We start from the raw sequence: 18,503 nt of genomic DNA, 5'->3' as shown, positions 1-18,503 counted from the left end.
AAGATTCGATTTCTTGCCAAGTGTTTTCACTTAAAGCAGACACTTACATTCTTATTCTTATGACACACATTTAGTCCTAACACCTGTTTTCAGGCTCACTTTCTAGACTAGCTACTTTCCTGTAAACCTGTGCTTCTAGGAATTAATTTTTATTATGTGGCTTTTATTATGGATTTTATTATATGGCTTTATAGTTCGACCCTCAAGGAATCAAAAAAGAAAAGGTGCAACATTAATTTGGTGGGTCCTCTATGGAGCCCATTGTCCGCTGTGAAATGTGAGTAGACGTAATGGAAGGTTTAATCCTATTACAAAAGGTTCTGTAGTGGAAATCCACAAGGCGTTTGTTCCTAGTAAGCCCTAGGTTTGCTGCCCTCTTCCCCTCAGCTGTAGGCTCAGGACAGAACCTGCTTCCTTGGCCTGCTGGGAGCCAACACACCCTCTGGCTCACTAGGGATCCGGCTTCTTGTCTGACTGGCTGTAGAGGGGGTTCAGCCCTCCTGTGCTCTACACCAGCCCTGAGGATTGAGTGCTTTAAAATTACTCCTTCAAGGGAAAAGAGCAGCAAATGGCAAACAGGAGGAATCACCAAGCTAAGAAACCACTTTCTCTTCTGACCAGCACGGTCCTGTCCATCCATCTCCTTTGTGGAGGTGGTGAAGGGAACGGCAGCTTTTATTTTTCAGCCTCACAAACGTCCCTTCTTGCTCTCTGGCCCAGCCTGGGATTGCTGATGGTTATCCAGGCAGGCAGTGCAATGGTCTAGATTCCCTGCCATCCAATGGCACATGTTAAGCCACATAGGAAATTGCTCAAGTATTCCAACCTGAGATTTGCTTTATCATAATTTTTTAGTGATTTATGAAAAGCAGAATCCAGAAACACTTGGGTTTTTAGTTTTCCTCTTGATTAAGTATTTTCAAGTTTGCAGACAAACTCTACAGGAGCCTCTTAAGAAGCAGCTACTTAAAGGGACCCTGTGGTCTTATAGGATGTGGAGCTTCTACAGTGAAGAATCTCTTCACACGTGAATCATGTCACTTTCTCATTTTCTCATTTATGTTTGCCCTTACATTTTAAATTTCCCTGTCACCCAGGCTGGAGTGCAGTGGCATGATCTCGGCTCACTGCGGCCTTCACATCCTGGGCTCGAGCAATCTTCCTGCCTCAGCCTCCCAAGTAGCTGGGATTACAGGCATGCAACACCATGCCTGGCTAATTTTTGTACTTTTTTAGTAGAGTCAGAGTTTCACCATGTTTACCAGGTTGGTCTCGAACCCCTGACCTCAACTGATCTGCCCACCTGGGCCTCCCAAAGTGCTGGGATTACAGGCACGAGCCACTGCGCCCAGCCCACATTTTAAATTTCTAATGTTAAGTATTTTGGTTTACCTCTTCCTGCAGTGCCTTCTCCTCCTCTACCCCCCAGTCTTGCTGGTGGTCTGGTGTTTATGTGGGAACATCTAGCACACCAAGCCCTGCATTTAGCCACAGCCTGGCTCACACCCCATCATGGCCTCTCTGCCCAGCCATGGCTGATCCTTCAGCCATGATCTGAAGGATCAACAGAGACAGTGGTAGGGGCATCCTTGGGCTTCTAGTCCTTCTCCTTCCTGAGTGAAAGCTATGGGAATTCCTCTGGACAGCTGCATATCTGCAGGAGGGGAGCCTCGAAGCAAAGGGTTTACCTTCTACCGGCTGAACCCCAAAGCCTTCTAGTGAGGAAAAGAAGCTTCAAAGTCATTATCTTGTGATTTTATTCAGCAGATAGAATCATAATTCAGTGTTCACTGTTTTTTGAGGCTGGCACCATGAAAGGGACTGGAAATGTCACGGAAGAAGCATTTTTAGAAGTAAATGACGTGAAAAATTTCTAAAATGCCCTCAAAACACATTAATGACTGGCCTGTTGATTTGCTTAGAGGCAAATCATTTTCTTGCTATAACCATATAACTAGGAAATCTCATTTAATTCACCATACTGAAGATTTTAAAGCCCTGTTTTAAAAGCGTGTTCTTAATTAACCTCATTACTATTTGTGTCCATTGGATCCACAAAGTTGGCTCTAATGGATCCACAAAATTGACTCTTATCTATAGGTAAAAAGCTAGGCTCTCTCAATTTCACACCAGAAATAAAACAGCAATGCTTGTGAAGTCGTAGTTTACTATGATTATGAAGTATGCATTGTGCCCTTTAATAATAGACGTGTTCTTGTGTTTGTCTCTACAGTATCTTAGCAATGTTAGCACAAATTAGGAAGCTGTTTAAAGGTAGCGATAGGACTAAATCCTTCCTCCTACACCTATCACAGCGGAGGGGCAGCATTGACTGTCCTATGCAGGGAGCAGGGACCTCGAGAACTGAGAGTCTGATTTTAATGCTGCCATGTGGCTTTGGGGAGTGAGTGGATTCTCATTGTCACCTTCATTTTCTTTCAATGAAATGAGACACCCCATAAAAGGGCCCGGGGTCCCAGGAAGCTCTGAAATAGATTTTATCCCTTTCTTTACATCTTGACCATATCATCCATGAGTTCTTCAGCAGAACTCACACAGGCTCTCACACTGAACTGAGGTCTAAAGAGCGTGGACTGCTTTCTCTAGAGTCTTCAGTGTGATTGTGTGAACATTCAGAAAACAGTCACAGGTGCCCTGGGTGGATAGAGAACCTCAGGAGAGACTTGAGGCAATGGGAATGGCAGAAACTCATCTCTGCTTTAGGCTGCCACTACATCACTTCAGAGGGAAGGGGAGGGAAGAACAACCTGGAAGCAGGAGGAGCTAAGACGCAGTAGCAATACTAGTGTTTTGTTTTGTTTTGTTTTCAGAGCAGGAGTGGAAGTTTATTAAAAAGCTTTCCGACAGTAAGAAAAGGCAGGAAAGTACACTTGGAAGAGAGACAAGTGGGCAACTTGAGGAGCAAAGTGCCAGTGCTAGTGGTTTTATTACAAGTATGGCAACATAAACAGCCCAAGATTTCTCTATGCCAGCAGACTTACTGTCCTTACACTTGGTCAGTCCATCAACATTTACGTATTTATTTGTTTAAAAAAAAAAAAAAAACAGAAAGGAAATCCTTTCACCAAATATTTACAACATGACACAAGATCTATGGGGTAGGAAATTGATCCCTGACAAAATAATTCAATAGATTTGAAGTTAAGTTTTATGTTAAAAACACAAACTTTCTCTTTGCAGATCGACTGCTAGAGAGTATGCTCTGAAAATTATCAAGAAAAGCAAATGTCGAGGCAAAGTATGTATAAAATTTGTTCTTATGAGATAGAGGGTTCAAGACGTCAAAAGAAACACAAAGATCAGCTCCCAAATAAACATAAGTTCACCCTAAGGGTTGAATTTTGCTGGAATAGAATGTTATACACTTACTAGAATATAACTTTATGTATATCCCTAGGATAAAAGTTATTTGGAATGATTATATATGATTTATCTTCCTTATCTTTTTGTTTGTTTACTCTCTTCCCTTCTTCATGTGATCTAAGTTTCATCTCATTCTTTGCTATGAAACTGTAGTTATCATGATAGGTTCTGAATTTATAAGCATTATGTAAGGACCTCCACATCAGTTGACAATTCTAGGCTATATGTGAATATCAGAATACAAGACAGGCTCATTACATTTTACCAAAATGCATCTCTCTTGACCCTTACATAGTATAGTTGTATTCATTGAGTTAGCTCTCCATATGTTTTGTGTGGAAGCTGATGAAGATAACTTTTCCTTTGGACAGGAGCACATGATCCAGAATGAAGTGTCTATTTTAAGAAGAGTGAAGCATCCCAATATTGTTCTTCTGATTGAGGAGATGGATGTGCCAACTGAACTGTATCTTGTCATGGAATTAGTAAAGGTGTGTATTTTGGAAAAAAAGTAAGCCTTTATTGATGGCACCGCGCTTGCCTATATTCTAGAGCTCTTTTCCTTATTTTCTCTCACCAATATTCAGGTTCCCATTTCTGGGTATTGGCCCAGTGATTAGGAATGTTCACAGGAGAACTGTACACAAGGACTCAAGTCCCAGCCTTGGCACAAAGAGGCCCATGACCTTGGGTCTACCTCTTTATGCCTCAGTTTCAGCATATGTAAAGTGAGAATACTAATAATACCTGCTTAATGGTGTTTTGTGGGGATGAAGAGATAGCTCCCACCAGTTTGTGTGACACACAAAGTATTAGGTACCAATACAGTTGTCATTGTTGTAATGGAAAATCATTCACTTTTCCATGAACTATATCCAAAGGTACCAGCCATCTTGTAAAAACAAGCTTTAAACTTTTAGTCACCAACATAATGGGAAAATAGCGCTGTCCTAATAATGATGTGAATAGCGCACTGACTTTCAGTGAATGTCGTGACCATCTCATCCTGTCACATAATATTACCTTCTTATTCTATGAAAACAGAGACTATGGGAATAGCCAATTGATGATGGTTGAATGGAGATGAAAAGTCTCTTACTCTCCTTCCATACATTTGACACTTTCAGGAATTAGAAGTTTTAAAAAATGTCATGCTTCATTTTCATGAAGCTGTTGTGTTCTCAAGTCTTTTCTAGTATATTCATCAAATTTAAGGTTTTTTTTTGTTTTTTTTTTTTGAGACAGAGTCAGCGCTCTGCTGCGCCGCAGGCTGCGAGCTGCACAGTGCGTGCAATCTCGGCTCACTGCAAGCTCCAGGCCTCCCGGTTCAGCGCCATTCTCCTGCCTCAGGCCTCCCGAGCTAGCAGGAACTACAGGGCTCGCTGCCACCACGCCCCCTGCTAATTTTTTTGCGGTAGTTGTTAGTAGAGAGTGGGGTTTCACCGGTGGTGAGCCGGGATGGGTCTCGGAGTCTTGCCTGACTCGTGCATCCGGCCCCGCCTCCCAAAAAGTGCTGGCGGATTACAGACATGAGCCCACAGCCACGCCGGCCGGAGACTAACTGAAGGTTTAAGTAATGTCTACCTTAGTTGGAGACTGTTGCACCGCCTTCTGCATCAGCTGTGAGCACCGCCAGGGGGCGCCTCAGGCTCCCAGGGCATGTTTGGAATCACTGCTGACTTGAATGTGAGGTTTTCTCTTAAAAATTCAAGACAAGGAAAGCATTTAGTAAGCTAATCTGTGATGATATGATAAATGTTCATTCTAGGGTCTTTAAGTTTTTGTTGTTCAGAGTTGTTTCACCTTAGACATATCGGCATTTTCTTTAACTTAGTGATTATTTGTATTTATAGCTGAAACCTATTTTTAGTCTACTTCAAATTAGGACTTGTTTCTTTCAAAGAATGGGAGCCTTTTTGTAGTAACAAGGTTATCGTCATGTTTGAGGCTGAGGGAGGTAAAAACATTAAACTGATAATCCAATAAAGAAAAGTCGGCCTGGCACGGTGGCTCACGCCTGTAATCCCAGCACTTTGGGAGGCCGAGGTAGGCAGATCACGAAGTCAAGAGATCCAGACTAGCCTGGCCAATGTGGTGAAACCCCGTCTCTACTAAAAATACAAAAAATTAGTCGGGCGTGGTGACGGGCGCCTGTAATCCCAGCTACTTGGGAGGCTGAGGCAGGAGAGTCTCTTGAACCCGGGAAGCAGAGGTTACAGTGAGCCGAGATTGCGCCATTGCACTCCAACCTGGGCAAAAAGAGCGAAACTCTGTCTCAAAAAAAATAAGAAAAAGAAAAAGAAAAGATAAGTTGATTTCATTTGAATAAAGAAAAAATATGAAGATTTTCCTGTTGGTGCTTTATTATCAAATTATCTTTTTGCCAACATTGTAAATTATACTTTCCCTAGTACCAAGGAGACTTTTCCAACAATGTTAATTTTAGACTACCAACTTCAAGCCATTCTGTTGCCCTTCTGTGTGCTGTTAGAATTTGAATACCCCCCTGTTATTACTGCCTTACCCCACTGTTGGCTGATTTTGGAGTGCTGAGACTAAATGAAATTTCAAGATGGCAAAGGCTCAGGCACTCTGAATGGGGAATTTTGTAAGAAATCTTAGTCTGACTCTCAATCGTGTGCTTGGTTAGGTGACTATGTTAAGGTCCTCGTTACACTTAACTGCCTTTGTGAATTTTCTCTGCATCACCAAGATACCCTAAAAAGGCCATAGAAGGTCCCCGTAGCCCAGCACTGGGACTGTCAATTGTGCTGCAAGATCCTACCCTTCGATTTAATCTCACCCAGAATGCCCTGTGGGCAGCTCGAGAAGCTTCCCAGGGAAGTGAAGGCCAGCCCCAGGCTTGACTTGAAAGACTCCCAGGACTTTTCCACTGAGACATGTGGGTGGGGTGTGCTTCTCAAACCCTCAGGGCCCAGTGATGTGCCAAAGAATGCCTGAAGCTCTTAGACAAACAAGGCTCCTGTTTCGGAAGGCAGTGGATCAGCATGAAATTCCATACTGATCAGGCGCAGGACTTTAGCCTTCTGCCTGCCAGAGGCGGTGCACATGCAGGCTGCCTATGTGTTCAGAGGAAGGCAGGCCTTGCGGAGGAACTGGGCCTGCAGCTGGGCCCTGAGAGAGCAATGGGAATTAGAAAACTGAAGGGGAGGAGACAGGACACTTCAGGAAGGGGGCTCTCAGGAGGACAGGCTTGAGGACAGAGATCTTGGCCTGTTCGGATGGCTAGGGAAGAAATATCCTGGAGCATGAGGGTCACTTTTTTTTTTTTTTTTTTTTGGCAAGAGAGGAAATTAAACAGGGTGGAATGAAGGTTGGGGCAGAACATAGAAAGCCTCCTCCTTTTGGCTGTGGGAAAAGAATGGTGATTTCTTGAAGAAAGAAAGAAAATAGTGACATAATGTGTGGGAAGGTAGCAGTCGGTGTGCAGGATGCTTTGGATAAAGAACTCATGGAGGGAAGCAGAGCGGATTGTGAGACCACATGACAACAACCCAGGGATGAGGCAACAGAAGCGTTTGGCAGAGTAGGAAGGCCCAGATGGCTGCGAAGGAAAAACGTGTCCAAGAGAGGACCGATAAGACCTGTTGACTGCGTTGTTGAGGACAAAGAAGAAAGGAGCCAGATGCACGCCTGTAATCCCAGCACTTTTGGGGGGCCAAGGCAGGAGGATCACTTGAGGTCAGGAGTTGGAGACCGGCCTGGGCAACAAAGCGAAGCCCCATCTCTACAAAAAATAATAGTAATAATTAGCCGGGCATGATGGCCTGCTCCTGTGGTTCCAGCTACTCTGGAGGCTGAGACAGGAGGATCACTTGAGTCCAGGAATCTGAGTGCAGTGAGCCATGATTGTGTCACTGCACTCCAGCCTGGGTGACAAAGCAAGACTTTGTCTCTTATAAAAAGGGACATTACAAGATGCCAGGAGCCCAGGTAACTGGGACTGGTGGAATCTTTGCAGGGTCTCCATATACAGCCACACATGCCCTGTGGTGGAACTCCAGGGTGCTGTTCACATAGAGCACGGTGACTGTCCCACCTCCTCAAGTGGTACAGAGACAACCTGAAAACCTGTGTGTAGCAGCCTTACCTTTGAGAGAAGCAGAAAGTTGAAAAAACTATTCATTTTGAAAAAAAAAAAAAAAAATCTGTGTGCTTAGCTCGAGAACCGTTGCAGCTTTGGGGATAGTGAGAGAAGCCTCCAGAGTGGAGACTATACAGGGGTGCAGAGGGCCCAGGCCCAAGAGGCAGATTTGAAAATCATCAGCCTACGGGGACTATCTTTTGCTTTAGCTATTTAAAAAGGAAAAACTGAGTTCCTTAGCACATCAGGTAACAGATGATCACAGTTGGTTACGGTGCGTAGCAGTTTGGTGCACTGTAGGCAAGAATGATGCACATACTGATAGTAAACCAGACCCCAATTCTCTGAAAGGGTTTTGAATAAATGGTACTTAGGTTGAAGCTTAAAAATCATTGCATTTTACCAAAAAGCAATATATTTTAAAAAGGAACAAGGGAAACAAAAGTTCAGATGAATAACAGTCCTAGAAAACTTTCTTTGAGATTTCCCCCCTCTTCCTCCCTCTTTTATCTGGCTCATCTTTGAAATGACAGTTTCTAGTCCTTTTCTTTGTTCCTTACAAAGAAGCACAATATTGAAAAAGAAAACACTACGCCCACTCCCAAAGAGCTAAATGTAGCGTATGAAGGGGATTATGTGTGTGTGTGTGTGTGTGTGTGTGTGTGTGCGCGTGCGTTTTAATAATTTCACTAGGCAGTAGAACATTTTCAGTATGCAGTTTGCAGTATTACCTGTTCCTCACTGGAGGAGGTTAAGGATTACGAATTTGAACTCTGGCTGGCAGTCAATGTGAGGCAGGTAGCATGTGCCACTGGGATCTTCATGTGTCACAGGCCTCTGCCCTGGGGATCCAGCTGCATCTCCTCCTCCCCTAGCTGGGAGCTGTGGAAATGGCCTTGTGTCTGGTGGTGGAGAATCCTCACCCTGCCCCTGTCTTTGAGCTCTGGGGGAAATGCCGCTGGCTTTTGTAGTGGGTGGAGAAATCACCATTCAGCCTTCGGGCAGGAAAAGCCCTTAGGAACCCAAAGATTCCACATCCATTCTTTCTGTCCTTTGTGGTTTGTGAGTGACCTCAGCAGGTGACACCACTGGCCCATCTGTTAATGTGCTGCTCCACCTTCTGTTCTCTTCTCAGGGGGGAGACCTTTTTGATGCCATTACTTCCACTAACAAATACACTGAGAGGGACGCCAGTGGGATGCTGTACAACCTAGCCAGCGCCATCAAATACCTGCATAGCCTGAACATCGTCCACCGTGATATCAAGCCAGAGAACCTGCTGGTAAGAGGAATTCCACCTACAGGGCATCCTGAGTTCCAAGAACTCATCAATGAATATGAATATTTCTTTTTTCTTTTCTTTCTTTTTTAAAAAAATTACCTGAAAGGTTAATTTCCAATTAGCCTTCAGAATCTCGTTGGAAACTAGCCTTTTAGGTTGATCTAGATGAGTTAATGCACCCTTAAAAACACCTGATTTGTTAGCAAATAAAAACCAGGCACAAGAATGGTAACTGAACTTATAAAGGGTAGGGCTGTATTGAATACCTCGGGCTAGGACAAGATAGTAACAAGTTACACAGACACAGATGTCATTTATCTCAGGCGCTTTTATGTTAGAAAGTTTTTACTTGCCAGTTGGGGCAACATAGTGAGACCCCCATCTCTACAAAAAAAGAAAAAAATTTTTAATTAGCCAGAGATTATTGTAGTGTGTGCCTGTAGTCCCAGCTTTTCAGGAGGCTGAGGTGGGAGGATCGCTTGAGGCCAGGAGGTCAAGGCTGCAGTGAGCTGTGGTCACACTACTGCACTCCAGCCTGGGTGACAGAGTGAGACCCTGTCTTGAAAGAAAGAGAGAGAGAAAAGGAAGAAAAGAAAAGAGAAAAGAAAAGAAAAAAGAAGTTTTTACTTGGGGAAAAAAAGGAAGCCCTTTTAGACTTTTTCTGAGTCTCCCAACTTTATAGCTCAATCATGTGATCCAAAACCTAAAAGAAAAGAATTATAATGGGTTTTAAGACTCTAGCCCCTTAGCATAAAACAATTTCGAAAAGACTAATTTTAAAACCAAAGACATCCTTCCCCCTACTTTACACGATTTGATTTGCTTTTCATGTACTCCACATCCCTGTGGAAACCTTGAGAGATCTCCACAAAAGCAAATGGGGGTCCTTCCTCACCCAGTTATTAAGGGAAATGCAGAGGAAAAAGAGAAGAGGTAGAGACTAAGTATGCGGCACTTCACTGGGAAATATGGGAGTAATGTAAATGTTGCTGGCTCTTCAGGCTGGAATTTTAATGAAATATATTTCATTTCTATATACTGTGCATATATATATGTGTTTTCCCAATGATGCTAGTTCTTCTTTTACTTTCATTATCCACCCCTGAGCATCATGTATAATATATGACTTCTGTTACTTTGCCCATCTCTTCAGAAATCTGGGAAAAGAGGATTCTCTTTCTAAAGTAGTGTTTCTCCAGGGTGGTCTAAAGACTCCCTGAATCAGAATTATTCCCAGATGCCTGCTAAAAATGCAAATTCTGGGCCTGGATGCAGCCCTACCAAATCAGAATCTGGTGACTGAAGACAGCTACAGAAATCCACGTGGCAGCCAGCTCCCCCAGGTAACCTGCATACACACTCAAGTCTAAAAGCACGTGAGCCACCCAACTCCCATGACACAAATAAAAGCTAGTAAGATCTGCGATGACGGAGAACCATCTATGTACTTGGCCCTGTGCTAACGTCTTTATGGTCATTATCTCATTTCATCCTCGCAGCAACCATATAGGGTAAGTTCTATTACTATGTCATTTCATAGGTAAGGAACATGGGTACTTAGAAGTTAAATGACCTGCCCACAGTTGGAACAGTTCTTAAGTAGAAGAGTCAAGGTCTCAACCTAATTCCGACTTCCAGAGCCTTAGCTCTTATCACTACACTACAGTAAGCTCTGCGTTAAGGACAGGTACTGAGTACTTGCTGTGTCAGGTACTGTGCCAGGGAACAAGAGAGACACATGTCTTCGTGAAGTTGACACTGAAGCCAAAAAGATAGGCATTCAAGAAATAAATATGCACGCAATTAGTTCATTGCAATTACGCTGGTAATCTTGTAGCTACTGGCTAATAAAAGGCAGCCGAGGTCAAGTGACTGAGCCCTGACTTAATTGCACCTTAAATTCCTCATCTCCACAGTAGCCTAAACATTCTCTTCTGCATAGTTGCCTCCATCAACTGCAGCAATTTTCTCTCATCTGCACTCATTTTTCCTGTGTCTTGAATTGTGTAGGATTGTCTCATGGGAACGGACTTACAACTGGGCCTTTGTTTAAAAACTTCTCTAAGCTCCCAGACTTCAGCGATGGAAAATTAAAGTTTCATTTCCTTTCCTTTTTGCTTTTCCTGCTCAGTTTTGTGTACCCATTGTTCACTTACTCCTCTCTGAAGTGTTATCCATTTCTGTAAATGCCATAAGTGATTACATAGGAGTGCACTTTTACTAAAATTACAATTTACGGGATACTTCTAACGTATTATGCTGATTCAAACATATTTTACTTTAAATTACCATAAAAGAAAAAAAGTTCTCTCCTTTCTTTTTCCTTTCTCTTCTAATTTAAGAAGCTGAACTATATAGAGAAGCAATTGCAGTCATTTATAATATAGGTTTAAAATATCTATATGAAAAACTAAAGAGATTTTATTATCCATTACGGTGATTTCTGACTGTAGGGATTAGGGGTTGGTGAATTTTGTAGGTATAAATCTATTACAGGATAAAATAGTTCAAATAAGTTGAGCAAAACTTAACACAACTTATTCTGTCCTGGTTTAACAAAACTAGGATGATGTCACTAATTGCACAGGAGATGACTGTTGATTTCACATTCAGTGGAGAGTTGTGGAAATAACAGAACTGTCACAGAAGGTAGACCCTCACACACCCAGGATTTATAGTCAGACGGACAAAAGTTCAAAACCAGGTGGTTCACTCTTCCACTGACTGGTCTTATGACCTTGAGGAAGGTACCTCCTTCAAGCCTTCTTTAAGGGAATTTGATGAAATAAAGAGATAACACATAACTATTAATTTCCTTTTAAAATTTCCCCTTTCTTTGTAATTAAAAGTGAAATTAAATTATTCCTAAAATAAAACAGCCTAATGATAATGTTGAATGTAGTGAAAATCACTTTTAACCCTTTTAAAATATTGCTTTAGAAATTTTACTGTTCACCCATGCATGGATTTGCCACCTCATGGCAAAATGTAAAGCTATAGACTATTTTTGGAAAATGTTATAATAAAGTTAATGTAAAGATTTGGAATCCATTTACTTATGATAGGGAAACTTACCAAATACATAAAAAGACTTCACAGCATACTTTGTTTTACTACTTTATTAAAAGGCTTATAAAACCCTTCTAAATTGTAAGACTGACAAGATTTCTGTTAGGTAAGTGTTAGATTAATATTTGTTATAACTAGCAAAGTATTTTTAATACATATCTAATTCAGCTATAGATTTCATTGTATGCAGTATAATTGTGTATATAGAACTTTTAGCGTTTTTTTATCTTTAATTCTTATAGAACAGCATAAAAATGTAGCTTGGCCTTAAGGATCTATATTGATTGTATGAATGATTTGTTTAACTCTAGTGTTTGATCAGGTTGAAGTATTTTGATGAGAAAATATGATTTGACTTTCAGGAAAGTTTCCAGCCACATTTTAGGTGAAAACTAGGTACTGACCCAACGAAAAATACCCCTTATTAATTTATTATTGTATTTAACTAAAGTTTTTCTACCTAAATTGATCATGCCCATGATTTTATATGGTTCTTGTTGCTTCACTTGTTGTCATGCCTGGTACTTAATAATTGTATGGACAGGTGGATGTCAAAGTGGATGAGCGGAATGAGTGAGTGAATGAGTGATACTTCTTTTTTTTTTTTTTTTTTGAGACGGAGTTTCGCTGTGTCGCCCAGGCTGGAGTGCAGTGGTGCGATCTCAGCTCACTGCAAGCTCCGCCTCCCGGGTTCCCGCCATTCTCCCGCCTCAGTCTCCGAGTAGCTGGGACTACAGGCGCCCGCCACCTCGCCCGGCTAGTTTTTTGTATTTTAGTAGAGACGGGGTTTCACCGTGTTAGCCAGGAGGGTCTCGATCTCCTGACCTCGTGATCCACCCGCCTCGGCCTCCCAAAGTGCTGGGATTACAGGCTCGAGCCACCGCGCCCGGCCTTTGAGTGATACTTCTTTAAACAGAGGACAGAGCCGCCTGGCAAGCCCAAAACATTCCCAACTGGCCTGTTAGACGGAGTTCTCACACTGGCCTCAGTATAAACTTCACTGAGCAGTGGGAGAAAACATGATGCTTCCCCAGAGGGGCTTAGGCATGGGACCACTGTGTATGTATGCGTGGATGTGTGTATGTGTATATGTATGTGTGTGTGTATGCCATGATAGTTTATGACTGAAGGAACTTTCTGCTTAATTAAAAAAAAAAAAAAAATTAATACCTTCAGTTTACACAAGTCACCACTAGATGGCAAGCTTGTACCCTCAGCAGCAAAAACCATCATTAGCAGCTTGTGTTTCTTCCAAGGACCTGGGCAGGTCTTTCAAAAATGTGTACACAGGTGCCTCCTCCTTATAAAATTGAATCTTTACTAACAAAACTGTAGCTCACATCACTAGTTTTATTAGGTTCCAGAACCAAGCATAGTCATTTTCTTCAAATATAAACATTCAAAAATCTTTTCCCTCCCAAAGTCCCCAAGAGCCTCTAGTAGAAAAACTGCCTCTCCTTGGATAGAAACTCTGTGTTCAAGTGTTTGTGCCTGCTCCCAGCTGCCCATCAAAATGACACGTGCAACTCATGGTCGTTGTTTTCACACAGTGGATTATATCTAGCAATAAGCTAGTCCTGTTCCACTAAAGTGACGATGACAGGTTGTGCTCCAGCTCTTCCTAGTTTTCAAGTCCATGCTCACAAGATAACATCTTTCCTTCACCTTAATCCCATGACTCTTAATTCCTCAAAGAAATCCATTTGGTGATGGGATAGCTAACTGCACTGTTGGACAAGATGAGTCCACAGAGAGAATGGGTCTAAGGTCATGGACAATAACACAGAACTTGAGCCCTCAGAGTGTATTGACTAATGGATTGGAGGTTACCCAAAGGAAGGGAGCCAGTGATCTTCTGTGAGTCTGGTGCCAATCCTGCCCTACTCATCAGTATCAGTGACTCCAAATGAAAATGAATTATACCAATGACAGAAGTGAGATCCAAAAATATTTTTGGCTCTATAAAGGTTCAAAATTGGTAAGAAGAAGTTAAACAAGAGATACACATAAATCTCTAGAGACTAAGTTAGTTTTGGTGTAGTTGTGTTATTGGCAATTACAGAAACAATAATGGAATACTTGGCCTGACTGCAGGTCCAAAGGCTATTAGTTGACCTGGAGAAGGCTGTTCGTTCAGTGTGAATCTCAGTATGACAAGACTGCTAAAAATATTCATATGCCCTTAGACTTCTTTCCCTGAAAGAGTCAAGAGAGTCCTTGGCGCAGCTTACCATGTTACCCCTTATGGTAATAATTTGAACACATTCTGTCTGGGCCTGGGGTTGACCCAGAGAAGGGATGCACCACTTGAGGCATGGTGGTTCTCATCAAATATAGGAAAGGCTGCCACATGGAAGATGGGATAACTTTCTTGTACTGTATTGGACAGCACGGAACTAAAATTAAAGAGACGATATTAGTGGGCAAGAGATTTAGGGTTAACTTTAGAAAAAGTTTTTAATAATGTAATTTCTTTGAAATTTAAATGTCCTTTATTACTGGTAGCTTGTTGTCATTGTAAGTGTCCAGGCAGAAACTGAATGATCCTTTTTTGGGGGGAGGTGTTTAGAAAAAAAATTCTAGTCTCTGAATCTGCATGGAAGTTGAGGGAAAATAGAAGACACAACATTTTCCTAAAGCATTATTTAGTACCCTAATTGGCCAGTTACTGTACTAAGTGTTTACTGGGGGCTCTTGTTCAAAGACCTGTGATTTCATCAGGGAGTTGAGGACAGGAAGGAAAAGATATTCCTTTAAGAAGACATTGATTTTCACCTTGTGTCACCTTGGTGGGTCTGTGTTTGTCTACTTCACTGCTCCTTTTTGCTGTCATTAAGAGATGACACTCATTTCTTTCTAAAACAACATAGCCTTATCAGACTAGCAAAAATTAAAAATAGCATACAATGATGGCAAAGTTAAGAGGATAACAGTTATCTCACATGTGTTGGTGGGAGAGTCACTTGACGGAACCTGTCAGAGACTCAATTTGGTAATATATAACCGAAACCTTCAATAACACGTGTGCCTCGTGACCAAGTAATTCTACTTCCAGAAATGTAACCTAAGAGGAAGAAACTGGATGTGTAGCTATCCAGAGGGATGTTCATGTCAGGGTTTTGCAGTATGGGGAAAAACAAAGACAACAAAACCCAAACAACATATATGGAGATAACTTATCTCAGGGCACTGATGAATTAAATAGTGGCACAATGGTGGTTAGACCACCAATAGTGTTAGGACATGCTGGTTAGACTCTTGGACTCAGACGTATCTGAGTTTAAGTTCTAGCACTGCCACTTATTTGCTGTGTAACATTGGGTAAATTACATCTTCGAATCTCAATTTCCTCATCTGCAAAATATGAGTAAAAGTGCTAGATTAATAGGGCTGTGGTGAAGATCAAATGGGCCAAAATGCACATGAAGTCTTCATCACAATACCTGGTATGTCCTGTGTGTGCAATAAATGACAGTGGTAATAGTAGCTGTTGGGATTACTAATATGGTGCATCCATATAATGGAATATCCAGCAGCCACTGAGAGTAATTGTATAGATATATGCGATTCACTTCAGAAAAACATTCAGGATATGTTGTTCAATGGAAAAAGAAGGATAGGAAAGAGAGAAAAAAAGCCCTGGAAGTCCATGTCCCAAAATCTGAACAGCGTTTGTTTATGAGTGTCAAGATTATGGGTGAGTTTAGTTCCTTTTCCTCTATAATGATCATTTTCCTACTATGATATATTGGATAATAATTGTGTGACAGAAATGTAATAACATTTTTTTAAATTGCAATGGCATTGAGTTCCCACAGTTTTGGCAAAATCCTGGGATGTATAATTCCTAACAGAATCTGGAATGTGCATGTTTTGTGTATCTCGCTGCAGCTGCATAAAACTCCTTTTAAGATAGTTTCATGACTATTTTCAATTGAGGGTGAGAATCAGGTTTCCTGGCGTTTCCGTTCACTTCTCCATCTTCCCAGATATCTCCAGTGTAATATCGAAGACCAATTTTACTTTTTCCTTCTCTTCTGAATTTTACCTCTCTTCTGAATTACTCCTTTCTGACATCTGCACAACATTCATTGTTTTATTATTTCATTTAATTTTGATTTCATAAATATTTTACATGTAGCTATAGCATTCTTTTATTATGTTTTTCCAGGAAATTTAATTCAAAAGTACGTGGGCCATAATTCTACAAAATGACTACCTGCTTAAATGTTGTTATATTTCATTTCTTAGAGGTTAAAGATTTAAATTTAATCCATTTTCCTCAGAAAGCATCATAAAGGCCATATACCGTAGCTGAAGGAAAATCAATGTCTTCTTAAAGGGATACCATGTATGTTAAAAAGTAAATTGACCCTTTTTCATGGCTTTGTCAATTTCATGCCACTTTTGTTCAATTCTATTTGGTGAAATAATTTTTAGTACCTACCGAGCTCCTCTGTAACATAGTTTTCAGTGGTTACTAATAATTCATTAGCCAATGTTTCATCAGGGTTACCCTTGGATTCATGGAAACATTGAGAATTATGTTTGTTCCAACACATCTGTTATATTAGTCAGCTTTTAGTGCCATATGATGGGAATCTCAGAAACCTTTTGACTGGGTTCAGGTTATCTGTGAGTTTTCATATGATTTTATGATCACCGGCTGCATTTTATGACTATATATTAAATGTTTTATTTTTTCAAATAACTTTTCCAAATGGTCTCAGTTTCCCATCCAAGGGAAATCAAGCATATGCCTAAAGATCTACTGTTCGGTAAGTTGCAGCTAATGCAAAACCCCAAATAAACAAAAAAAATAAAAAATAAAAAATAAAACCCTTCTTCAAAAACAATCCTGTGCAAAATACCAGTGTGCCCCAAAATCTACATACCTGACCTTTCGTTATATCCGTTCTTGGTTGGTTATGCCTTCAGCTTTTAATTGGAACCTTTTTCATAATTGTTGCCATTTAACACATTTAGTCTGTCAAATCGTAGGATGTCTTTATAGTCATATAATAAACCCTAGAGAACAACTTCTCTGACTGTAGCCATCTGCAATGATCACAAGAGTAGCTTACAAAATACTGACAGTCTTTATGGTAATAGGATACATATGGCAGCCCACAATTATGTGTAGCTGCATTCAATTAGTGTTGTACAATTACACAGTTTTATTGCTTAGTTAAAACGGTGAAAGCACTACATACTGGGTGATTTGCACTAATCCTGTCCCTTTAATAGCCCTTCAGTGTTTAAAATGCGGGGTGACATCTATAGCACTTAAAGGACCAGGGATGAACATTAAATCATACCTCATGTTGTGAATACTCCTTGACTGACAATTAATGTACTCCGCTTCACGTGTGGGTCACGTTTTATAGAGGCTTTAAAATACAGTTATGGCAAAAAGTTTTTTTTTTTTTTTGAGACGGAGTCTCGCTCTGTCGCCCAGGCTGGAGTGCAGTGGCCGGATCTCAGCTCACTGCAAGCTCCGCCTCCCGGGTTCCCGCCATTCTCCTGCCTCAGCCTCCCGAGTAGCTGGGACTACAGGCGCCCGCCACCACGCCTGGCTAGTTTTTTTTTGTATTTTAGTAGAGACGGGGTTTCACCATGTTAGCCAGGATGGTCTCGATCTCCTGACCTCGTGATCCGCCCGTCTCGGCCTCCCAAAGTGCTGGGATTACAGGCTTGAGCCACTGCGCCCGGCCGGCAAAAAGTTCTTACACCAGAGCTCCACTAGCTGGACCAGCCTGTCCAAGCCTGCGCTTGCAGCCTGCTCATGCCCTTTCTGAAAGATGGTCAGAATAAGGAGGAACGCCAAGTAACAAGTCAATCCAGAGAGTAGTCTAAGCCAAGGATTTGGCATTTTCAATGTGAACGTGTTAGAAGCCTTTCTGATTTCTAACTTTTAATTAAAACTTTAGTTCAAAGTGAATTTATGGCTGCCATTTGGAATAACACTTTCTGGAGATGGTTTTGTGAGGATATGTGTGTATGCACGGTGGGCTTTAAATGGATGTATTTAGCAATCTGTGATTTTTAAACAAAGGTTTAATTACATTTTCAAATGGCCTCAGTCATGCCCCTCTGTAACTGGCTTGGTAAGAGATAAGGGTGCACGTAGCTTAGGCTGCAGCAGGTGCTAATGAAGAGCTCCAGTTCTGAGAGGGCTTCTGAAACCATTGAGGGAAGGGCTCTCCCATTGGAGAAGAAACACTGAAGTATATTCTTCTCCATCCTTCTCCCAAAGTGTTGACAGAGAAAAAACCAGAGTGACCTTGTTTCCTGCCCTGCCTGACAGTAAGTTAAACAGAATTCCAAACTAGAGGACTGGACATTTATTCACCTGCAAAAACATTTTGTTGCAGCATTTCAAATGTACTTGTGTCTAGATATGGTTTCAATTACTTGGAATTGGCCTTTGTCTTTATACTCTCATTTTCTCTCCTAAGCATCCCTTGAACCTCTTTATGTTCACGAAAATCCTACTATGTGGTTTTTAAAGAAAAAAAAAAAAAAAAAAAAGTGGGGGGCACTGTGCAAGTGATTAAAAGACAGCTGTACAGGGAATAAAAGAACATCACAATTATGGTTCAATGTATTTTAATGGTTTTGGTTTTGTAGGCCTATATTACTTTTATAATACTTTTTTATTAG

At 41.3% G+C, this 18,503-nt stretch overlaps 1 protein-coding gene across 4 annotated transcripts in view; it reads left to right on the top strand.

Annotated features, from left to right (window-relative positions):
- The window catches only part of DCLK1 (doublecortin like kinase 1), a 366,905-nt gene that overhangs the window by 302,685 nt on the left and 45,717 nt on the right, over positions 1–18,503 (top strand). For all 4 annotated transcript variants that reach the window (XM_017854149.1, XM_017854150.1, XM_017854151.1 and 1 more), the window contains 3 exons: positions 3,202–3,259; positions 3,756–3,875; positions 8,625–8,771. In XM_017854149.1, coding sequence (XP_017709638.1) covers positions 3,202–3,259; positions 3,756–3,875; positions 8,625–8,771 — 325 coding nt within the window. The remainder of the gene's footprint in view (positions 1–3,201; positions 3,260–3,755; positions 3,876–8,624; positions 8,772–18,503) is intronic.

This window comes from Rhinopithecus bieti, unplaced genomic scaffold, assembly GCF_001698545.2.
Source record: "Rhinopithecus bieti isolate Rb0 unplaced genomic scaffold, ASM169854v2 scaffold_35538, whole genome shotgun sequence".
Taxonomy (NCBI): Eukaryota; Metazoa; Chordata; class Mammalia; order Primates; family Cercopithecidae; genus Rhinopithecus; species Rhinopithecus bieti.
This window is presented reverse-complemented; position numbering and strand designations above follow the sequence as displayed.